Genomic DNA, 21,763 nt, shown 5'->3' with positions numbered 1-21,763 from the left:
TCGGACAAACGCTAGCTCTATGGCTTGGAAACGGGGATGAGCACCGCCCCCTAGAGTTGAACACGACTGGACAAAAATTGTCAAGGGGAACCTTTACTTTTACCTAACTATCACAATGAAGAAAAGGGAGAAATCCATTTGGATCATGTTGTTGACAGAATGGAATCTTATATTTGAAAAGACTCCTTTTTTACTTGCCCCTTTCAAATCTGTTTTGATGGATTCTGCAGATTCGGCAGGTACACGAGAGGCTGCCAAGTTTGGGTATGAACTGCTGTGCAAGTGGAAATCATCTTGCACAACACTGGATATAGTTCTAGGAGTTACAAATTAATAGTCTAAATCCTAAGAGGCTAAAAAGAAACTACATCCTAAGAAGCTAAAATAGCACTTGCCATAGTGACGTACTGGATATAGAAGAATCTAACTTTATGAATGCTTCAGTTGCATAAAAGCATTACAATAGAAAAATAATTTGAAACTATTTCTTTTTTTTTTAAATCCATTTCTTTCCCAGACATAGATGTACCTGTTACCTTTCCTGTTTGTCAGCCATTACATGTATATCCCATTTTCTTGTGAAGAAAGTATCTGCATATAATATCTGAAAGACCACACAAGGAATGTGGACAAGAGGGAGTCTCTACCAATGACAGAGAGAGAAAAAATGGTGTGATAACCATGACCTCCACATCCTCTTAACCAAGAGATGTGCATGAAGGCACCATGCTCCATTAGCCCACGTTACAGAGAAAATTATGTAAGTGATAGCTCTCATCTACTATGACATGGAAGCCATCACTAGGGAAAAAAGACAGGCTGAGGGAGTCATTTGCAGTCAAAATGTTCACTGGCATGAGATTTTGCTCATAGAGCCCAACTGCCAGTCTCCAATTCTAATTCAAGGGATTAAGGAAAATGGCAGAAACCCAGCAATAGTATGGTTTCCCTTCATCTATGCTGGTTCTTAGTTCCTTCCTGCAGTTATTTTTTTACCCCCAAATGTACACCAGATCCTCTTTTTCCTGACATAGTATTTGTGAGAATGAGGAGGAACTGGTTTCTGAGGACAACCCACATAGTGATGGACTCATTGAGGGAAGGGAAAGCAGAGCAAAGAATGACCCTTTCCCCCCCCCCATTCCTTCTTCTTCTTCCTACAGAGATCCCACTTGCATCTACTAAAATTATGGGAATGTAAATTAAAAATACTGAGATTTGAGCAGAATCAGGCCTGAAGCAGAATCAAGGACACATGACTGTAGGAATAACTCCCCTGGTTCCTTACCTGTCTTGTCCCTGAATCCAGATATTGCAAAATGAGTCTTGTATTTACACTATGACTCCAAGTGTTCCCCAGTGCTGTGGTCACATAACCAGATCCTCCCTCTCTCTTTCTAGAAGATCCTAGAATAGAAATGATAGAAACATTACTCTTATGTTCTTGTAAACAGACTAAGATTAAAGCTTATACTTTGGAATAAATGTATTCTCCAAGATGACATGACAAAGATAAATCAAACCAGAGCATGAGATAATATAATTATACTATGCTGAATATACTTATTGTGGATAGCTGCTTATGCAAGGATGTTTAAATTGGCAATAATTCATTAATACTTATACTGAATAAGAGGAGCTTCCAGTTCCAGTCTGAGGGAGGAACAGCGTTTGTTGTCAAGCTTTTTAATCTTTATTTTTAAATACTTACAAAGTACAGTGGTGCCCCGTATAGCGAGGTTAATCCGTTCCGGATTAACCTTCGCTATACGAAATCTTCGCTAAGCGGGAAGTAAAAAGCCATTGGAACGCATTAAACTTCATTTAATGCGTTCCAAATCGGCCCTAAACTTCCCACTTAGAGAAGTTTCCTGGCCCCGGGCAGCCATTTTCGCGCCCTCCCCTCGCTTGCCGAGGGTGCGAAAACGCCGCGGGGGGCCATTTCGGGTCGTTTTGAAGCCGCAAAACAGCTGTTTTGCGGCTTCAAAAGGGACCCGAAATGGCCCCACGTGGCGTTTTCGCGCCCTTGGCAAGCGAGGGGAGGGCGCGAAAACGCCGCGCGGGGCCATTTCGGGTCGTCCGCGGCCGTTTTGAAGCCGCAAAACAGCTGTTTTGCGGCTTCAAAACGGATCCGAAATGGCGCCGCGTTTTCGCGCCCTCCCCTCGCTTGCCGAGGGCGCGAAAACACAGCGCGGGGCCATTTCGGGTCCTCCCGCGCCCATTTTGGAGCCGCCGATCAGCTGATCGGCGGCTCCAAAATGGCCGCGGGACGCCCAATCGTCGCAAAGCGAGGTGCGGTGATTGGGTGCTCCGTATAGCGATCCTGAAAAAGGGGATCGCTATACGGATTCGTCGTTGTACGGTGCGCTCGCTAAGCGAGGCACCACTGTATTCAACTGCTCAAGTTGATTCATTAAAAGAACTTTGCTTCCCGGTGGTGGCTGGAACCAAAGAGAGCAAGAAGCATTGGAGTTTCCCTGGGGAAGTTTTCCAGTAACACAATGTTTGAAAAGGACTGAGATGGTTTCGAGGAAAATTCAAGGCCATACAAGAACCACGTCATAATACTGTGAGTTATTTAGAAGATATTTAGAAGTCAAATGTTTGGAGTTGCCTGAGCTGTCTGATAAGGAGATATCACAGAATGCAAGGTAATAAATAAATAAAGAAACCACACTAGGATCTGCACTAGGATTTGCAGAAGGCTCTAACTCTCCTGGTTGCAGGTGTGATTCAACAGCACATATAAACACTACCAATGGTCGTTACTAGAGGCCAGAAAACTCGTGCTGGGACTAACAATGCTCCCAGAAGTAAAAGTCAGAGGGGTATAGTAGATTTCTGCATGCCTTTAACCTCCATTAGTCAACAGGACTTTTCCGGTTCTGCTGGGAAAAGGTTTTCTAGGGAATTTGTCAAGTACTTCATCTATCTTAGACAATGAAGATTTGAATGTGATCATCAGAGATTCCCAAAGAAATGATGTGGCTGAAGACCTTTCTGGCTACTTGATTGGCAATTGGTCAGTGGATCCAGGATTAGAAGAAAGGTCATCAATTTTATCAATGGACTTGCCTGACAAAAATCCAAACTTACCGAACACCAATCCAAAGAATAGAATACATATAAACTTTATTGTTTCTGGCCAAAGACCTTTAAAATATTGTCTCTACTGTAGCATATAAAACCAAATAAAGCAGGTAATCACCTTAAAACCATTAAAACCATTAATTACCTTAAAACCAAAGAATAGAGTCATAGAAGAACAGACAAATCTTATGGGGCTGATAATGAAGACATCAAAATTATCTACATTAAATTATGTGACCACTGCTTCCTATCTGCAAATCAATCCAAAGCATCTTTGATAAACTACATGCACTACATCAAGAAATATTCGACCTGGAAGCAACACTCCAACTCATAGCCACCCTGATAAAAACAGGGTTTTTGACAGCAGCACCCCCCTGAACATTTCCTAACCCAGACCCAAACTTTCACCAACCAGGAAGCGAGAGTCACAGATTAGAAACAAACCAGAACAATCCCTGCCTACCTCGAAAAGAACAGCATCTTATACATAGAGGACATAGAGTTGGCCGCAAATTCTGAAAAGGTTCCAGAAACTCAGGCCGATAATTGTAACTCAAGAAAAGATGCCGAGGGCCTGAATTTAACCCTTTCAAATGTAGACTTCATAGTAACTGATGAATGGCAAGATATTTTCCAAGACACAAATGGCCCACGGTCCTCTTTTATAGCTCCTACAGATAGGAACAACATACTGCCGGACAATGCCTACCTACAATTTCTTATGGAAGTAGACTCCAGAATAGAGAAACCACAGTCTACAGTCTCATCATCCAACACTGTGAGTCATATTACCACATACAACTGGTCTTTAATAAGGTCAAATAATACATGGAAAACTAACACTGATGTAACACAGGATATTTTGGACATTCTGGGTAAAGACTGGGATCCTTTAATGTTATATATCCTATAACATCTGAAATGGGGAGGGGGAAGGTGCATCTGTCGTTTAAAGAAAATGGATATGCTTGATATTTTTGGAGCTTAATATATAAGCTTGAAGATGTATCAGTATCATTCAAATGGGGAACACATACAGTGGTGCCTCGACATACGAAGGTCCAGACTTACGACCAAATCGAGTTACGACCAGCTCCGGCCGCAAAATTTTGCTTCGATTTGCGACCGGAGCTTTGAGTTACAATCAGAAAAAAGTTGGGGGGAAAGGCAGGGAATTTAAATTGCTAACTGTTGGTCAGTGAAGAGGCTGTTTCTTTGTAGCTCTTTCGTCCCAACAGTTAGAGAGAGTGCATCGGAGGAGGCTTCGGACTGTCTGGTGCTGCTTTCTGCTTTTTAAAATGCCTGTTCTGAGTGAGTACAGGGTTTTGCAGGATGGGTTTGAGCTGGGGGGGCTTATGTTTCTGTGCTGTGATGTTTTTTATTTTTTTGGTGTTTTTTTTCCTGGCCCCAGTGCGTTCCAATGGGGCTTGTTCTGTTTGCTTCTTTTTTGGCATTCCCCCCCCCCTGGCCCCAGCGTGTTCCGATGGGGCTTGTTGTGGTGTTGTGGGTTTTGGTGATTTTTTTGGGTGATTTCCCCCCCCCCCGGCCGGAATGGATTAATGGGGTTACAATGCATTCCTATGGGAAATGGTGCTTCGATTTATGACCAATTCAAGTTAGGACCATCTTCTGGAATTGATTAAGTTTGTAAGTCGAGGCACCACTGTATAACACACCATAATTTCAGGTCAACTGTAAAACGAAACTTACAAAGACCATTCAAAACAAACAGACAGTCATATGCCACGAATCACTTGGGTACTTTTGATAGGAGGGTAATGGCTGATGAATTTGGACACATGTAAATTTAAAAAGGATTCCAATACCACGTGGAAAATCAGATAGAACTGTTGAGCTCTCTTCTTATTATATGTAGTCCAGGTGTGGGGGAAATGCCCCCAACCATGCTGGTGTTGCACCCCCTGATCCTAACTTAAACTATAGAGGCAAAGAAGTATGCCCACCTTTTGTATCTGCCCCCAATAATATCTTGATTAATCAACCCCGTGGTTTCATAAACATATGTAACAACCAGAGAACACAAATAAGAGAGGCTCCAAAGATGGGTGTCAACAAGTCTTCGAGCAGTCACAGAATTTATCAACCCCCCAAGGGGAAGAGCCACCTACCGAGTCACTGCAAAACATCCAATAGGTCTAACTCTAAATGGCACTTGGACAACAGATATGCCCCTCTAGCAGCCCTCTCCCAAGACTGACTAACATCAGATAAGATACAAAGTCAGCCTCTGAATTTTCTATCTTGGAATATTGCAGGATGGAAGAATAAATTGGTTGGCTCAGATTTCATACAGTACCTTCAGTCATTTGACATAATTTGCCTGCAAGAGACTTGGCTTCTGGAGAAAGAAAGGTTACTTACCTGTAACCATGGTTCTTCGAGTGGACCTCTGTGAATTCACACATATGGGTTTAGTCTGCGCCTGCGCTGACATTCTCGGAGCATTCCAGAGCTAAAAGTAACAATTTTATGGTATGATCCCCCATGAGGCACAAGCTCCTCCCACCTAAGATTCCCCTCAGTTCCTGCAATTTGTCCGCCGGGCACGAGAGTTATACAACAATAAGATACCCGTGACGGACAGAGGGGAGGATGGGCGGGTAGTGTGAATTCACAGAGGTCCACTCGAAGAACCATGGTTACAGGTAAGTAACCTTTCTTTCTTCTTCGTGGCCTCTGTGAATACACACATATGGGTGACTGGCAAGCTTACTTATTGGCAGGTGGGACGTCACGGTAGGAAGGATGCCAACACATTTCTGCCAAATCCAGTGTTACTGCGTGTACCTACATGTAGCCAGTAGTGCCCCACAAAGGTAGATGGCATGGATCATATTGCTGCACGGTAATGTCAAGAATCTCGATTCTACTCTGGATGCAGCCAAGGTAGACAGCACTCCATGGAGCGAGGCTAAAGCTGATTAGACGGTGACTCGTCTGACCACTGGCAAGCCATAGATATACTGTGGACCATCGATCTAGAGATGGATAGGATGAAACTGGACTTTCGAAATTAAAAGAATGAAAGCATAAAAAGAGCCTGTCATCTGTTTAGAAGCTCTGGCAGTGTCCAGACAAAATGCTGGTGAGCGTCTTACATAATTATTGTGGAGCATGTGCTCTAGAGGAGATGATGGTGATCTGAAGAATGATGGTAAGATAAAGCACAGATAAACATGAAAACTAGTCGAATAGGTCAGAAATGAGGCATTAAGGTAGGAAGTCACTTTATCAGGAAAACTGAATAAAAGGTGGATCGAATCACAATCCAGCTATTTCCCATGTTCCTTTGGCAGATATGACAGCCACTAGGAAGGCTGTTCAAAGTAAGTAATTTCGCATTTGAAGAGAAAATGGGCTCAAATGGTGGGCACATGAGTGAATTTAGAATGATCTATAGACCATTGAGGAACAATGCATTTACATGGAGGACAGGTGGTACTGAGTCCTGTGAAAAGATGTTTGACCCTAGAATGAGACAAAAGTCCTACGTACCAGAATCATCTGGTTAATGGGCAGCAGTAGCAGATATATAACGTTTTAAAGCATAAATAGAAAGCCAAGTAGGCAACAGTTTCAAAGAAAGTTGGTAAGGTAGTTCTTTGTTTCATTATATTTAATAAAGATTTCATTTATTTACAAATCGACATCAAGTTTATGGTTTTCGAGCTCGATCGAGCACTGATGCCAAAGTGGGAGTATTTTCCAGGTTGGCAAGTTCATGGCTGATAGATGCGGATGGTAGACCATCCTTCCCTCCGAAGATAGGAGGTAAGTCACCAGAGGGAACTCACATGTTCCTGTCTATATCGATCTGAGACAGGCGAACTAGAACTACCTTGGTCATCAAAGAGGTATTTGGATCATATTTGATTAGGAATTATGGTGATGGAAAATCCATAGAATAAAAGGTATCGGAGGGAAGAGTTATGGCAGATTCCCTGTCACTGCCATATGAAAATGTCCCTGACAGTGTTTCCATCCGCACCTGCACAGGAGCAATAAAACCTGTAGTCGGCGTACGGACCCCAGTGAATACATCGAAGGTCGGTACTTCCCAACGGTGACAGAACCGAACTTGCAGTTACTTGTATTAGGGATCCTCTACTTGGTCAAACAGCAAAAGAGTGGTTCGAACTATTGGAGTGGTTCGAGGCTGAGTCTGTATTGCTTTAGCACTGAAGCCGTGGAGGTCATAAATCTGGGGAGATGTTTGCTAGTATTTTTTTTTAAAGAAAAATATACGCCATAGTACCAGTACAGGTAGATGTCCATATTTTGCAGGGGAAGGTTATTATCAAACTGATGCCCTGTACCATCTGAAAGACCTTGCATATGTTGAAAAATCAAATGATAGTGAAACCTTAGGAATTACTGATTAGATAATAGTGTTGAGGGTGGAATCTGAAACCTACAGTAGAATACACATGAAAAGATTTCTGAGACCAAGGACGGGACGGATGCCTCTGTCCTTTTTATGTATATAATAGCACAGAAGTAGAAGCCACTGCATAAGCCAGATGTAGGAACTTGGAATATGGCATGTTTGTTCAGGAGGCAGAGGTCTCTTCCGGGAGGATATAGACAAAAGAGTAAGTCTAACATTACTCAAAGAGGAACAAAGACAATTATATAATGTAACCTTGAGAGATGTGGTGACATTTTTTATGAACCGAAATGTCTGGGAGGCTGAAACTCCAGATATAGTTGAATGGACTATGGGTAGAACCGAAAGAAGGACGAAAGGGCTGTTGGCCCGTATATAATTTAGCTGTTTTCCTATTCTGTGTAAAAAAATTTTCTAGTGTCACCAGTCTAAGACTGAAGAGACTGGTACCATGTAATGGAAGACATTCCATTCTGTCCTTTGCCTTCTTGATGAGCCAGTGGATCCTGACTAGGCGAGCCTTCTATAGATACTAAGGATGCGACAGCAGCTGAAGCTCTTTGCGTGTCTAGCAGCAATCCTGTGTTTCTTTGCTAGAGTCATGGTCTCAGAGTGAGAATTTCTAAGCTGTTTTAATGAATTCCAAGTGAGGTAGAATCTTAGACCATAATTGCTCTAGGTAGGCGCCTATCGTGATTGATAGTTGGCCACATCGAGCAAGTGCTCAGCTAAGTGATGGCCGGGTCTGGAAAAGGCGGTTCCTACATTCCCAATCGACGGGATGTGGTGAACCGCGAAGTGACCTGTGCAAATGAAAAGAAGCACACTGAAGGTGACAGAGGATGATAATGGATCACATCATATTGGATGGAGATTTGTTCAAGGAGTGAGATCCGAGCATATGCCCAGAATTGGCAGATAGTCAATTCGAAGCCGGGACCGGTCGTGCTTGATCATAATGGGCCTCGACATGAGATGGATTGGAATTTGGAAAGCATCTTTCCTGCCGAAGTGTAGATATGGTAGCGAAAAAACAAGAACAAAAATCTTCTCCATGTTGAGGTAGATCCTAATGGATTCAACATAAATCGAAGATCGTGGCAAAGCTGGTAGCTATAATAGAAATGAGTCAAACAGATTGATTAGTCAACAACAGAGAAGTAAAAAGACCGCTCAGTTTTGCAGTCCTATCTGCAGTTCTGCCGGTCAAGGCACTGCCTCCCACATGTCTAGGGGCAGCGGCTGGTAACTTTGGGGCTGAGGCTTTTAATGTTCCCAGAATGCTGTAGGCAGATGGGAACATCTTCAGGCTCTTGCAGATGTTACAGCGCAATGACTGTGTCGCCTTGTAGAGACTGAGCAGGTTATAAAGAATAACAACTTTTTTTCTGGCTAAAAAGCCATACACCAATAAATGGCAGGTCCTAACCTGTCAGTTGCTTAGACACTGGTTTTCAGGCATATTGAGCAGCAGTGCACTCGTGATGCACCTGCAACAGTGCCTCCTAGTAATGTGGGAGGCCTGAATTGTAAGGGTGCACAGGAGCTACCCACAGGGTTGGCACCACCAAACTCCATAAGTGGTGATGATAATCCCCCATGGCAGAGGAGTAAATGGCTACATGGCACCCCAAAACAAGTAACAACGCCAATTAAAGAACTCCTCATCTGTTAACAGTAAAAGAGTGCGACCATCTGCGACAACCCAGAGGGGTATAGGAAGACTGGTTGGAAACTCTTCCACCCCCCTGTGACTCATGTAAGTCCCAATCCTGAATAAGGAAAACTCTCCTGATGAACAGGGGAGAAGACTGACCTAGCACGAGCCTGACCAAGCACAGGCTCAACAGTCATAGAACGGAGAAGGCCGAATGGATTAACAGCAGGTTCGGTCAAAGCTGCGAACATTGTGCTACCGAGTTCGAGGGAGCACTACACCTGTGAAGCCTATGTGGAGGCATAAAGCACTCCATAGCCCATGGGTCAAAACGATGCCAGGTAGAGCGGGATGGTGATGGTGGCCAAGAGCTCATAGCTCCTATCCCAAACAAAAGGGACTGGTCCTACGCAACTTTGTCAGCGTGACAGGACCTACCTGAGGAAAATTCTCCAGACTTACCTGACAGCGGCAGGGTTCTTGGGTGGACCCTTGTGAGTCCTTTCCCTATGAGCCTATGCAGGCACTGGCACCTGAGACAGGGCTGCAGGCTACTTTGTGAGCCAGCCCATTGATAAAGAGGGCTGTTTTGTGCCAAATTAACAGCCACCTGCAGGTGCTACCCCAGGCAGGAATATCACCGACTAGCAGGGCTAGTGGTGGGAGTTGCAGCCCCCCCTTCCAGAGGCAAACTAGGGCTGTCAAATGCTGCCAGAAAGCTTTCGCCTTGGCACTTGGTTTTGGAAATAGCAGCCACGTGAACAAGGCCTCTGATAAATCAGGCCCAATATACCAAACACCCAAGGGCGTTACCCTAGACAGGCAAAGCACTGACATGCAGGGCTAGCAGCAGGAGCTGAAGGGGCCCATTGCATCCCCAAAGGGAAACCCAGGCCTTACCTTATGTTGCAGGCACATCTGCAGCCTCAGCGTGCAGTTCCCTCCAGAAGTCGCAGCTACATGAGCAGGCGCACGAAGGAGGGTTGGTGTGCAGCACTCACACACAGAGGCGCTTCCCATGTCAGGAGGAATCACTGACAGTCAGGGAAGGTGACCGGGGCAACAGGAGGCCCTTCTTCTCCAAGGGACAGGGCGACAGAGCCCTAACTCCTGCGGGGTCAAATCAGTTGTATGAACAAGCCCCTTGAAACAATCATCCATCGATGATTCACCAGTCTCTCTCATGGTTGCTCAGAGAGAGGTTGTGGTGAGACATGCCTCCTTTTCACTCTCCTCTCCTCATGAGATAGGGAGACTTAAGCTCCAACTCAGGAACGTCAAATGCCCACCCTCATGTAGGGCTAAAAGGGCCATGGCCGGACTGGACGGTAGCGCAGTCACTGAATGGCCAGTTGGAGCAGAGGCTATCAGGAGATCCCTGAGTCTGTGCAGGTAGAGCTGGCACGTCGTCTCCTCAGAGGCAAATTCGCTAGCCTCTGGTGAGGATTCCTCTGTTGATGTAGACTTAGATTTTAAGGACTCCTTGGTATTGTCGGGTTCCCTACTGCGGCCTGCACCTATCTGGGTAAGATGTAGCTTACTCAGGCAAAAAATCATTAATGTGCCTGAGAGTCAAAATGAGTAGGCCGAAAAAGGCGGGAAAGGAGAAAGAAGCAAACAGTTGAAATGTGTGTGTATGGGGGGGGGGGGCGGTAAGCCAAGTAGCTGGCAAGCAAAAAAGAAAACAACTCACGGGGGATCATAGATTAGATAATTGAGAAGGGAAAGAATCCAATTTAGAGGGAATTGATCAATAAGCTAAGGGGAAAAACCCCTGAGGAAATAGCTCTATGCTCTGTAGAACTTTACAGCACGGCGGAAAAAAGGAACTGAGGGGAATCTTAGGTGGGAGGAGCTTGTGCCTCATGGGGGATCATACCATAAAATTGTTACTTTTAGCTCTGGAATGCTCCGAGAATGTCAGCGCAGGCGCAGACTAAACCCATATGTGTGTATTCACAGAGGCCACGAAGAAGAAAGACTCTTTAAGTTTACAGGGATATAGGAAATGGGAATTCCCAGCTCAAAAAATTAAACTTCAGGCCGAGGAAGTGGGGACCTGGCTATTTTAATTTCCTCCACTACTGGCTTGAAGGGAACAGAGATAGCTGAATTAAACTCTAGCTACTGGCAAGTTCTAACAACACATGGCTGCAAACCAGGTCCTTTGATTTGTGTCAACATCTATCTCTCACTGAGAAAAACTGGTACTGCTTCAGAGGCTTGGGCTAAATTGGAGGACCTTCTTGATATATTATTTTCTGAATATCCCAACTATTTTTTAATAATTTGTGGTGATTTTAATGCTAGAATAGGAAACAGTGTTTGTATGATGAAAAAAGCCCTTGGCTTGGAGCTTGAAGAGGATAAAAGCTCCTCCCGAACCTCCCAAGACAAGGTAATCAAAAACTATGGCAAATTCCTCTTTCAATTGATTTACAAATTCCATCTTGTATGCCTAAATGGATCTCACATGGACACCTCAAATGGCTACTACACTTTTCTAACAGATAAGGATGCTAGTGTGGTAGACTATGTTATAGGATCTTCTGCCATTCTCCCTTATGTACACTCCCTAGCAATCAATGACAGGCCAGAAAGTGACCATTTTCCCCTTAGAGTGTCTTTAAGATTCTGGCAAAATCAATCAGGGGTATTAACAGACCACAAAATGCTGGGCCACATTTTAGGTGAGAAAAGGCTTAAATGGTCTATTAAAACTGATGACAGTATAAGGCAGATGTTGAACACCAATAAACTCAAAGAGCTACGACAGCATGCTCTTCTGTGGACCCAGAACATTTGGAAGGTCTACCAGGATATAATTATTGTACTTAGACCACACCTAAGCATTACATACCCAGAAAGAACGTCTGAAGCTTAACGGTTCTGGTTCGACAGGGAATGTAAGACCAAGAAAAAAGAGCTGAGCAGAGCAACAAGACAGGTGAAACATTGGTACCTATGAAGCTACAGCTTTCCTGCAACATCTACGGAGAGAATATAAATCTTTACTTAGAGGGAAAAAGAAGGCTTTACTCAGATAACTGGAAATCTTTGGGCCAGGCCCTCATTGAGGGTAATGACCCCAAATTCTGGAAGCAGGTAGAAAGAGACTTCTTACAGAAAGCCTTTGAGATTGCCAATTCCATCACGCCAGAGGTATGGGACTCCCACTTCAAGCGCATTTTTGGGGGTATTATTCATAAAAACATTACACATGAGCCCCTCTCTAATTCCTCTGAATCCAATCAACCGACCTCTGTATGAGGTGAGGTAGATGGGACAGGTGATAAATGATGGATGACAGCTGGTGGAGAATTGTGTAGATTTACTGCAAAGGCGAGATCCTGGAGAAGAGACAAAGTGAAGCGAATGCCTCGTGGTTTGTGATGGGAGCATGGATGTAAACGGAGATGTGGATTTTGTGAAATGTGAAGTAAACTGCCACAGGGTGAATACAGGCATTTGGTGAATACTCGGGGAGCTGTTGTGAGACTGAATGGAAGTCTTTTGAACTGGTAGGCCTGAGTTCAAGTTGGAAGCATAGGTAGGGCCCGTGAGAAGGATGAATGGAGACATGAAAAATAGGCCTCTCTTAGGTCTATGACTGCGAACCAGTCTTTTCTGCAGAGTAATGGGAGGACAGACTCAAGGGTAACCATGCGGATCTTGGTGGTAGTGATGTATTGATTTAGCTCCCTGAGGTCGAGGATGGAGCAAAGGCCTTAAATTTTTTTGGTGATGGTAAAATGGCGCGAGAAAAAAGGTATGACTGTGTGTCATAGTGGTATTGGTTCTATGGAGTCTTTGATTAGTAATGACTGTATTTCTTCTTGTAGAGTTTGCGACGGAGGTGTGACTGTGGAGGAAGCTGGTGGAATTCAATATGGTACCTGTTTCTTATGATGAAGAGTACAAAGGCATCTGTGGTGATGTCTTTCAATGTAGGCAAGTGCTTCTAAAGGGCAGGAGGAGAGGTGGGAGGTGGTATTTGGATTTCGGTTGGTTGGATGTCGGTTGGGAGAGAAATTTTAATCAAGGTAAACCAGGAATGGAATTTGAAACCTACACACTTGATTCATGTTTGCAGCCTGCATTTTGGAAGTTGCTTTTAAGAAAAAGACCTGGCATGAACATCTTCTATGACTTTCAGGACTTTCAATTTTTTTTCTACATTATCTGCAATATATTGGAGCATAGCCTGATGAAGAGCGGTAAAAACCTAAAGCTAGCTGTTGTTGCTTTTAGGTGCAGAGATATCAGCTGGCCGGATAGTTCAATAGTTTAGGTATCTGGCTGTGGAGCCCAAGGTTGGAAGTCTGATTTCCTACTGTGTGCCTGTGTGGCCTTGGGCAAGCTGTACAGTCACCAGGGTGCCCCCAGAAGAAGGGGATGGTAAACCACTTTTGTGTATTCTCTACCATGAAAAGCCTGAAAAAGGTCATCATAAGTTGGAATCAATTTGACAGCACATAATACATACATAGTAGAGATATAACTTGCCCTTGCTTTTGTGTTACCTAAGGACCACACAACTTTATTTTCCCTTCCATTGAGTTACACATCCATATGCTGTAGTGCAACAGAATTCTTTCAGCAGAAAAACCTTCTTTTTAAAATGGAAGTGGAAATGTTATATTTAAATGTGAAATATTAGAAATCTTCTCCAGTCTTCATGTGCTGTGAAAAACAGAGGAAGGTAAACCAGAAAGCAGTAATGTGAGCCATGGAGGAAACTAATCAACTCCCCAGGAGAGTTCAGTGGCAGTTGACAACCAGATACTTTGCTGCTTCTATAAGCACTGAAATCTAGAAGACCGCAGACGTCTCTGAACAGGAAATCTGAAATGGCAGGAAAAGAGATAGGAGCTCACAGGTTCTCCTTCAAAAAGTATTCCATTATTTTCACTGTAAAATGAATTTTAATAAGGCCATGAAAAAAGTTAAACAGAGGTTAGTGTATTTGAAGACACACCCCTTTCCCCACTCCCAGTCTTCAGCTTCTTTGACAGGATTTCTTATTTGGAGTTTCCTCTTATCCTGAGAAAAATCTTTTCCTGTTCCTTTAAAAAAAATACAGTGCAAGAAAATTATAACATACCAAAATTATTTCAAGGGATAAAAACACAGAAAATGAAATACAAATATCACTGTAAAAGGTGAGAAGGCTTTTAGGTAAAGACTTCAAGAAAAGATTATAAAATATTCACATATACTGTAAATCCATACAAAATTGATATCTACATGCTGCACGTTCATATATTAAAAGGTTATAAGATCCTAAATCCTTTGAATGGTAGAAGGCAGCCATTCATCCTTCTTATGCTGTAATACAAGTCTTTTAGCTGCAGACAGATTATGGGGAATCAAATTCTGATGAACACCAGTTTGTTTCCAAGTTACAGTGGTGCCCTGCATAGTGAGGTTAATCCGTTCCGGATTAACTGTCGCTATGGGGAAACATTGCTATACGGAACCGAAAACGCCATAGAAACGCATTAAACTTAGTTTAATGCGTTCCTATGGCTCCTAAACTCACCGTTGTGCGAAGTTTCCCCATAGCGCTGCCATTTTTGCGCCCTCAGTAAGCGAGGGCAGGGCACGAAAATGCTGATTGATTTTGCCAGAATCTTAAAGACACTCTAAGGAGGAAATGGTCACTTTCTGGCCTGTCATCGATTGGGTAAAGAAATATGTTCTTTTGTCCTTTCTCACTCTCCCAACACTCAATTTGAGTGGATGTCCCCTGGTTCTGGTATTGCATGAGAGGGGGAAAAGCTTCCCTCTATTCACTTTATCCATCTCCCACATAATTTTAGATGTCTCAATCATATCCTCCCTCAGGCGCCTTTTCTCTAGACTAAAGAGCTCCGAACGCTGCAACCTTTTCTCATAAGGGAGGTGCCCTAGCCCACTAATCATTTTAGTCCCTCTCTTCTGCACCCTTTCCAGTTCCACTATGTCTTTTTTGAGGTGCGGCGACCAGAACTGTATGCAATACTCCAGGTGCAGCCTTACCAGTGTTTTGTACAATGGCATTAGAATGTTGGCTGTTTTATTTTCAACCCCACTTTTAATGATACCTAGCATGGAACTGGCCTTCTTCACTGTCACCACACATTAGCATGACACTTTAGTTGAGTTGTCCTTCAGGGGGATGGAAGAAAAGGAAGAAGAGATGGGGTTCAGAGGAATGGGAAAGTCCAGAGATAAAGGAAAAGAAGGAAGAAGAGTTGTTGTCTAAGGGAGAGGAAGTGACTCATGTGTTCCCCTTTCCATACAAGGGAGAGGCAAAAAGCGAGAGAGCAAAGGACACCTCGCGAGGACGTGGAAGCACAGGGATGAAGTGGAGCCATTGGAATTGACTGTTTATGTTTATCTGTGAGGGAAGGGTCTCTGGAAGAAGGTAGTGCATCTGGATCCTATCCCCACGGCTCTGACACCTCCCAAGGGAGACTGGACTTGACACCCTTGTTGTGGGACTATTTGTGTGGTGAGGAGTCAACCACTGAGGGGACTACCCCACCCCATCCCATTGAAGGACTCATTGATTATGACAGGCCTACAAGGAATGTGGCCTGAAACGTTTGTGGTTGTCGATCCCCATTGGACACACTGAAGTTGTTGTACACCCCTCCCCATTGGAAAAGATTAAACCTTTGGTTAATATTAACACATCTGTGGTAAATCTCATTAAAGAGGAGGAACTGCTTAATCTGGAACAAGAACCCAATCACACACTGTTATACAGTGAAAATGTTGCTAGTTTCCTACTCCAACAATCATGTACTGTACACTGTATACCTAAAACTGTGGACTCAATATTTTAATGCATTAACAAGTGGATTGTAATCCATGAAAGCTCATATTGAAATCAGTCTGTTAATTTTAAAGTTGCCACAATCTATTTTGTTTTGTTTTGCAAGCTGGTAAGTAGTGGAACAGACTAAAAATCAAAAAATAAGTCCAAAAGTATGGCAATTAGTGTACTATGCAAATAAGGTAAGGTAGTTTTCATTACAGACTCATGTTTCTCTCTCAAATAAATATAATAGTGATGTACAGGTCCTGTATTCAATGTTACCATTATTTTTTAAAAGTCTGAATTAAAATAATAACATGATTTTTTTAAAGCGCCAAAGAAAACATGCCTACATAAAGGTAATGCCCTTTCACATTCTTTTTGCCTCCCACACTTCAGCTCATTTCCAGCTCACAACCACTTTATGTTTTTGATCAAGAGGCAAACTTGACAGGTTTGATATCCAAAGGGATGAGATCATTCACTGGACAGGCTGGCCAAGGTGCATTCCGTACCCATTACATGGCACAGGCTTTATTGCCGGCCCATGTGTAACTAATAACAAATGGCTGAGACTTATTCAATCATAAATGCCAACATTTTATAAAATGATATATATGTAGCCAGTTTCCACTGCATTGTCTTGTGAAAAATAAAGCCCACGGGGTTTTGGGGATGGGGGTGAGGGAAGGAGAAATTAGTTGACGGCATAAATAAAGATGCACATACTGTGCAGATAAACTGAATCTGTAGAGAATGCCTGTTTCTACATCACCTGCTTTGTGGACAATCTGCTATGTTCCACGGCTACAATGAAGAGCAAACTCTAGATAATTTTATTCTTCTAACTCAAGGCTTGGTCAATCCTAAATAGCACAAAATGGCTTCATGATAATTCTTAGATATGCAATTCAGAGGTGTACTGCTCATATATGCAAACAGTTCTCCGAGACATTTGCTGTCACCAAACTGCACAACATCCAAGCACCAATCCCCAGGAAAGGGCCTTTGTTCTAATTATTCCCCATCTGGAATAGAACAAAGCCCAACCATAGGCTTTGAACAAAGCCCAACCATAGGCACTCATCCCCTTCTGCTTTCCAGCAGCCAACCTCATAGGTTCTTTCAGGGGTCAAACCCCACAAAAAAGTGCCCTAGACAGCACATATTGAAGAAGCAAACAAATTTCTCCACACTTAACTTCATCACAATTTGGATAATAAGAGTTACAGAACTGTATGGCTAAGAAGGAGCTCAAGGGTAATTTGGCTGACCACCCTGCTGATAAAGGAAATCCACAGCCACACTGGGAGAAACATACTGGAATTTTGATTTAGTATCAAGAACAGTAGCAAGTAACCCACTGAGACTAACATTGATTGCTTTAGTGTTTTCTTTTTGGTCTCTTGGAATGGGCCAGCAGGTTTATTGTCATCAATATCCTTTGCACTTGGGGAATCTGAACTGCTGCCATAAGTGGGTTCATGCTGACTCCATGTTGTTTTTAAACTCTTAAGTGAAAAACACCCTAAGCCCATACTTTGGCTCTTGTCTACTAAATGATCCAGCTGTTCTGAATTCTGTCCAGATGATCCACAAGATGCATCAGCCCTGAATAAAATGATCAGGTTTCATAGGCTCTGGAGATGGGAAGGCAGCTGGTTGTTTTATAGCAACAGAGACAGGATGAGATAAGACCCTGTAGAAAACCACAAACCTAAAGCATTGACGAAAATGTCTCCCTCCATTGAAAACAGATGATTATCTGAATCTACTGTAACAAATATTTAAGCTTCCACTACTTGACACACCTTTCCTTTTTGGGAAAGATTATATTTTGTTATGCTGCTTTTGCAGTAGAGACAGTGGAGTACAAGAATGTATAAGAGGACCCATTATCTGTTGTCATCAAGAACTCCTAGTGCTTATGATCCATAGCTTTTTCCCATAGCTGAAAAATTATCTCTTCTGACCATAATTTTGCAAAGTTGTATCAGTAAAGCTTCTATTTTCTTTCCCATTTATATATCCTTTGCCTTGCAAAGTTCATTATCAAAACTTGATTCAAGATATTGGCCTTTTAATCCTCTGTCTAACAAAATACTTCCTATGACCAATATCATATTTACGTTGAGCCTTTAATAAAGAGAATTCTTTCTTGCCTGTAGACAAGAATGACGGTGGGTCACAGAGGTTTTAAATTGTACTTGCCCAAATATTGACTTTCTAGATTAAAAAAATAATAATTGAGACATACAACATGTTGCTGAATAAAAATTTTCCTCTGAGATTTCAGAAAAGAGAAACATCCAAGTCGTATTTAATGATATTCCATTTTGTTTCCCTCTTTGGTTTTCATTCTCCCATCCCCTTCCACCAACATTCGTACCTACTGAACATGCTTAGATTTTGGGTCTCTCCCTCTAAGTTTCTGTATTTCTACCAAATTCTAGGTTTACCAAATCTGCTAACACCTCCTTATGTGTGAATAGTACTATTTTGGAGCAGCACTCAAAGAACCGAGTTTATTATCTGTATCTAGAATAGTGTTAACATTTAAAGTTATCTCATTATAAGACAATAAAATGTCAGTAACCACATTGTACTGTTTGTGAGGGAATGGAGGGGTGGAACACTTGAATTACCTGTCTTTATGCTCCATAAGGCTTAAATAAAAACAAGGGATATTTGAAACGGACAGTGCAAACGCAAGCTGCTCTGTATACTACGCTCAGAATCTCAGGGTAAAGCATTTCATTTTCTCACGCCAGTCGCTCTCAGCTGTTACACTATGTCATTCTTTGCTTCTGTTCACCCATCATCTGGAATCCTACCCCCACTCCGCAAATTCCATGAGCTAAAATCTGGAGGGCTGAGGTCAGAGTGCATTATCATTGGAGAAAAAAAAATGTCTGCTGTGATGGTTGTTATTTAAAATCAGCAGGGTTTTAGAGTCTTCTTCCCTTACAAAGTACAGTAATTCATATTACTCACAAAGTGCCTCAACACACACAGCAAACATGAAGGCTAGATAACAGGAAGATTTTAACTTTGTCTTTTCTTTGTGTATATTATGTCCTCTTGGAAAAGGTGCTGCATAATGCTTACATGGCTTCAATGCCTACATAAATAATTATGCTCTTAACTTGTGTGGATCTCCTTTTTTGAAGGAAATATGGGTTACACTGATACTAATAATTGTATTATCACTAATCACAGCACTCATGGTTGAAAACATGTTGAATCAAACTATTGAAAATATCCAAGTTGTGCTTCATTGCAGAGCAAAATGAATGTGCCAGTCATTTCATAAGACACTTCCATAATGGCTTTAACCTGTGCTGGGAGGGTAATTTTTGTACTCTAGGCCCATCCTTCAAGACAGATCATATAGGAAATTGCCCTTCATGATTTTTCTCTGGTAAGCAGTATAACAAGGTGACCAGGAGGTGCCAGCTGTGCGATCCTCATTTTTAGTGTGTCCCACAACCACTCCAAGCTCTTTTTATAGTAGCCCATAGAATCTCATCAACTGGCATCATGCACTGAAGGTTTTGTATCCCCCATGAAGTCAGGTCTCCTTCTAGCAAAATTAGTCAGCCCAAAGTATATTATTGAGGGCTTATATGAAATTGTAAGCTAGGCTTAATTTCACAAAGGTCGTCCAAGCAAATGTAGAACAGTTTGCAATGAGGAACAAGTAAATAGCTTGTTGGAATAGAAGCAGAACCTGGGACAGCTACTTCCTAACTGCAGTTTCTAGAATCTTACAGCTAATCACTGGTTACACTCGATGGGATTCTGAGAATGTTAGCACAAAGTACTTTTCCAAATTTACAGAATCACAAAACTGTATAACTTGCAAGAGACCATAAGGATCATAAAGTTCTCAGTTCAATAAACTGCTAAAACAAGAGATCTACAATTAACATATTCTTAACATGAAGCCATCTATTTTGAATTAATTTATTTATTACGGTTAGGTGACCAGCTCATAAAACATATTATACGGCTAAAATATATAAAATGCAATTTAAAAAGTGACTAGCCATCTATTTTAAAATCTGCAATAAAGGAGACTGTTCAGTTATCTATTCCGGAATGTTTCCTGGTGTCGATGTTGATCTGGCTTGGTCTATAGTTGCCCAAATCCTCTCTTCCCCCCACCCCTCTAGAAGTGAGGTCAACACTTGCTTGCCTCCAGTCTTCAGGGACTTTGCCTGTGCTCCAAGACAAACTTACTTGCCTCCTTCTAACATACAAATCATTTCCTTTTTCTTCTGTGGCATGTCAAGACAAGGGAAGTTGGGGCACTCTAGTTTGTACTTAAAAGGTCCTTTATATTTAGTGCAATCTATTTTGTCTCACTTCAGTGTTCCTTCTGTTAACACTGACCAGTGTTTTTTCTCTTGTGAGATGGGTCCAGACTGGTCTTTGGATCACTCCAATTTGTCCTTTCAGTAAATTACACTCCCTTCCTACCCGCTTCCCAGCCTTTTCCCACAGCTGTCATTTAGCAGGCGACAACAATTTTTCTCACTTTTTTGTTAACTAATGTAAGTGACATAGTGCAACAGCAATGCATCTAACTAGCACTGTATATGTACCACTGCCAATGTGTGTGTGTATGTGTGTATACACGCACGTTTCTATTGATGCAGCATTTTTTGATAAATGGGATACATTTGTGTGTGTGTGTGTGTGTGTGTGTGTGTGTGTGTGTGTGTGTGTGTGTGTGTGTGTGTGTGTGTGTAAAATGGTAGATGAAAATTGGTGGGGGCATTGTTACCAAAAATGATCCAAATACTGAGCTATATGCCCTCCTGGACATATCCTTCATCTTAACTGCTAGGTAGAGAAAAGAGGAAGAAACATTTAGAACTTGATGGGTTCTTAAGAAAGAGAAACAATATGGTGGCAGTTCTCATGGCCATTTCAAATTTTACTTTAGTTATGTAGGAATAAGGGATCATAAGCTGAGTATACAATACAATATTGTACTTGTACCTAGGAGAGCCAAATTCAAGTCCCCATTGGGCCATTAAACTCGTAGGATGATCACACTCTCTGCCCGATCTATCTTACAACTAAGGTTCCCCCCTTTTCTTTCTTTCTTTTTTTCAGGAGCAGGGGTGAGGATAAAATAGGGAGAAGGAAAGTTATGTACACCACCATGAGGTCATTAAAGAAAGGCAGAAAGGAGTGTGTATCTTGCTCTTTCTGATTACAGTGGACCCTCTACTTAAGGAATTAATCCATATTGGAATGGTGGCTGCAAGTCGAAAAGTCTGTAAGTCGAATCTCCATTGACCCACAATGCACTGACAACCGATTAATCCCAAAACCAGTGGTTTTTATTCTATTTTTATTCCATTTTTTTTCTGGTCTGTAAGTCGATTCTCTGGCTGCAAGTCGCACCTAAATTTTGCAGCCAGAGAAGTCTGTAACTCGAAAAGTCTGTAAGTCGAGCCGTCTGTAAGTCGAGGGTCCACTGTATATGCTCTAAATTATTTCAATCAACACCAAGAAGAGATTATTCAGTTACTTAAACATTTATATACCTCCCTTCACCAAATGAGCTTCCAGGGCAATGTATGACAATAGAAATATATTAAATCTAGTACAGTGGTGCCTCGCATAACGTTTTTAATTGGTTCCAAAAAAAAAAACCTTATGCGAAAAAAACTTTATGCGAAACACCATTTCCCATAGAGATGCATTGGAAACCGGTTAATCCGTTCCAATAGGCACGGATTGCCGTCCTTAAGCGAAAAAACCCATAGGAAACATCGTTAAACGA

The 21,763-nt window shown here is 42.3% G+C and overlaps 1 protein-coding gene across 8 annotated transcripts in view; it reads right to left on the bottom strand.

Annotated features, from left to right (window-relative positions):
• RAD51B (RAD51 paralog B) overlaps positions 1-21,763 on the bottom strand; it is a 473,685-nt gene that overhangs the window by 247,411 nt on the left and 204,511 nt on the right. For all 8 annotated transcript variants that reach the window (XR_012082526.2, XR_012082525.2, XR_012082524.2 and 5 more), the window contains one exon: positions 1,289-1,407. Coding sequence is in view for 4 of the 8 variants with exons in the window: in XM_072986151.2 (XP_072842252.2) it covers positions 1,289-1,407 (119 nt within the window). In the remaining 4 variants the exon portion in view is untranslated. The remainder of the gene's footprint in view (positions 1-1,288; positions 1,408-21,763) is intronic.

The sequence above is a fragment of the Pogona vitticeps genome, chromosome 1 (assembly GCF_051106095.1).
Source record: "Pogona vitticeps strain Pit_001003342236 chromosome 1, PviZW2.1, whole genome shotgun sequence".
Classification (NCBI taxonomy): Eukaryota; Metazoa; Chordata; class Lepidosauria; order Squamata; family Agamidae; genus Pogona; species Pogona vitticeps.
This window is presented reverse-complemented; position numbering and strand designations above follow the sequence as displayed.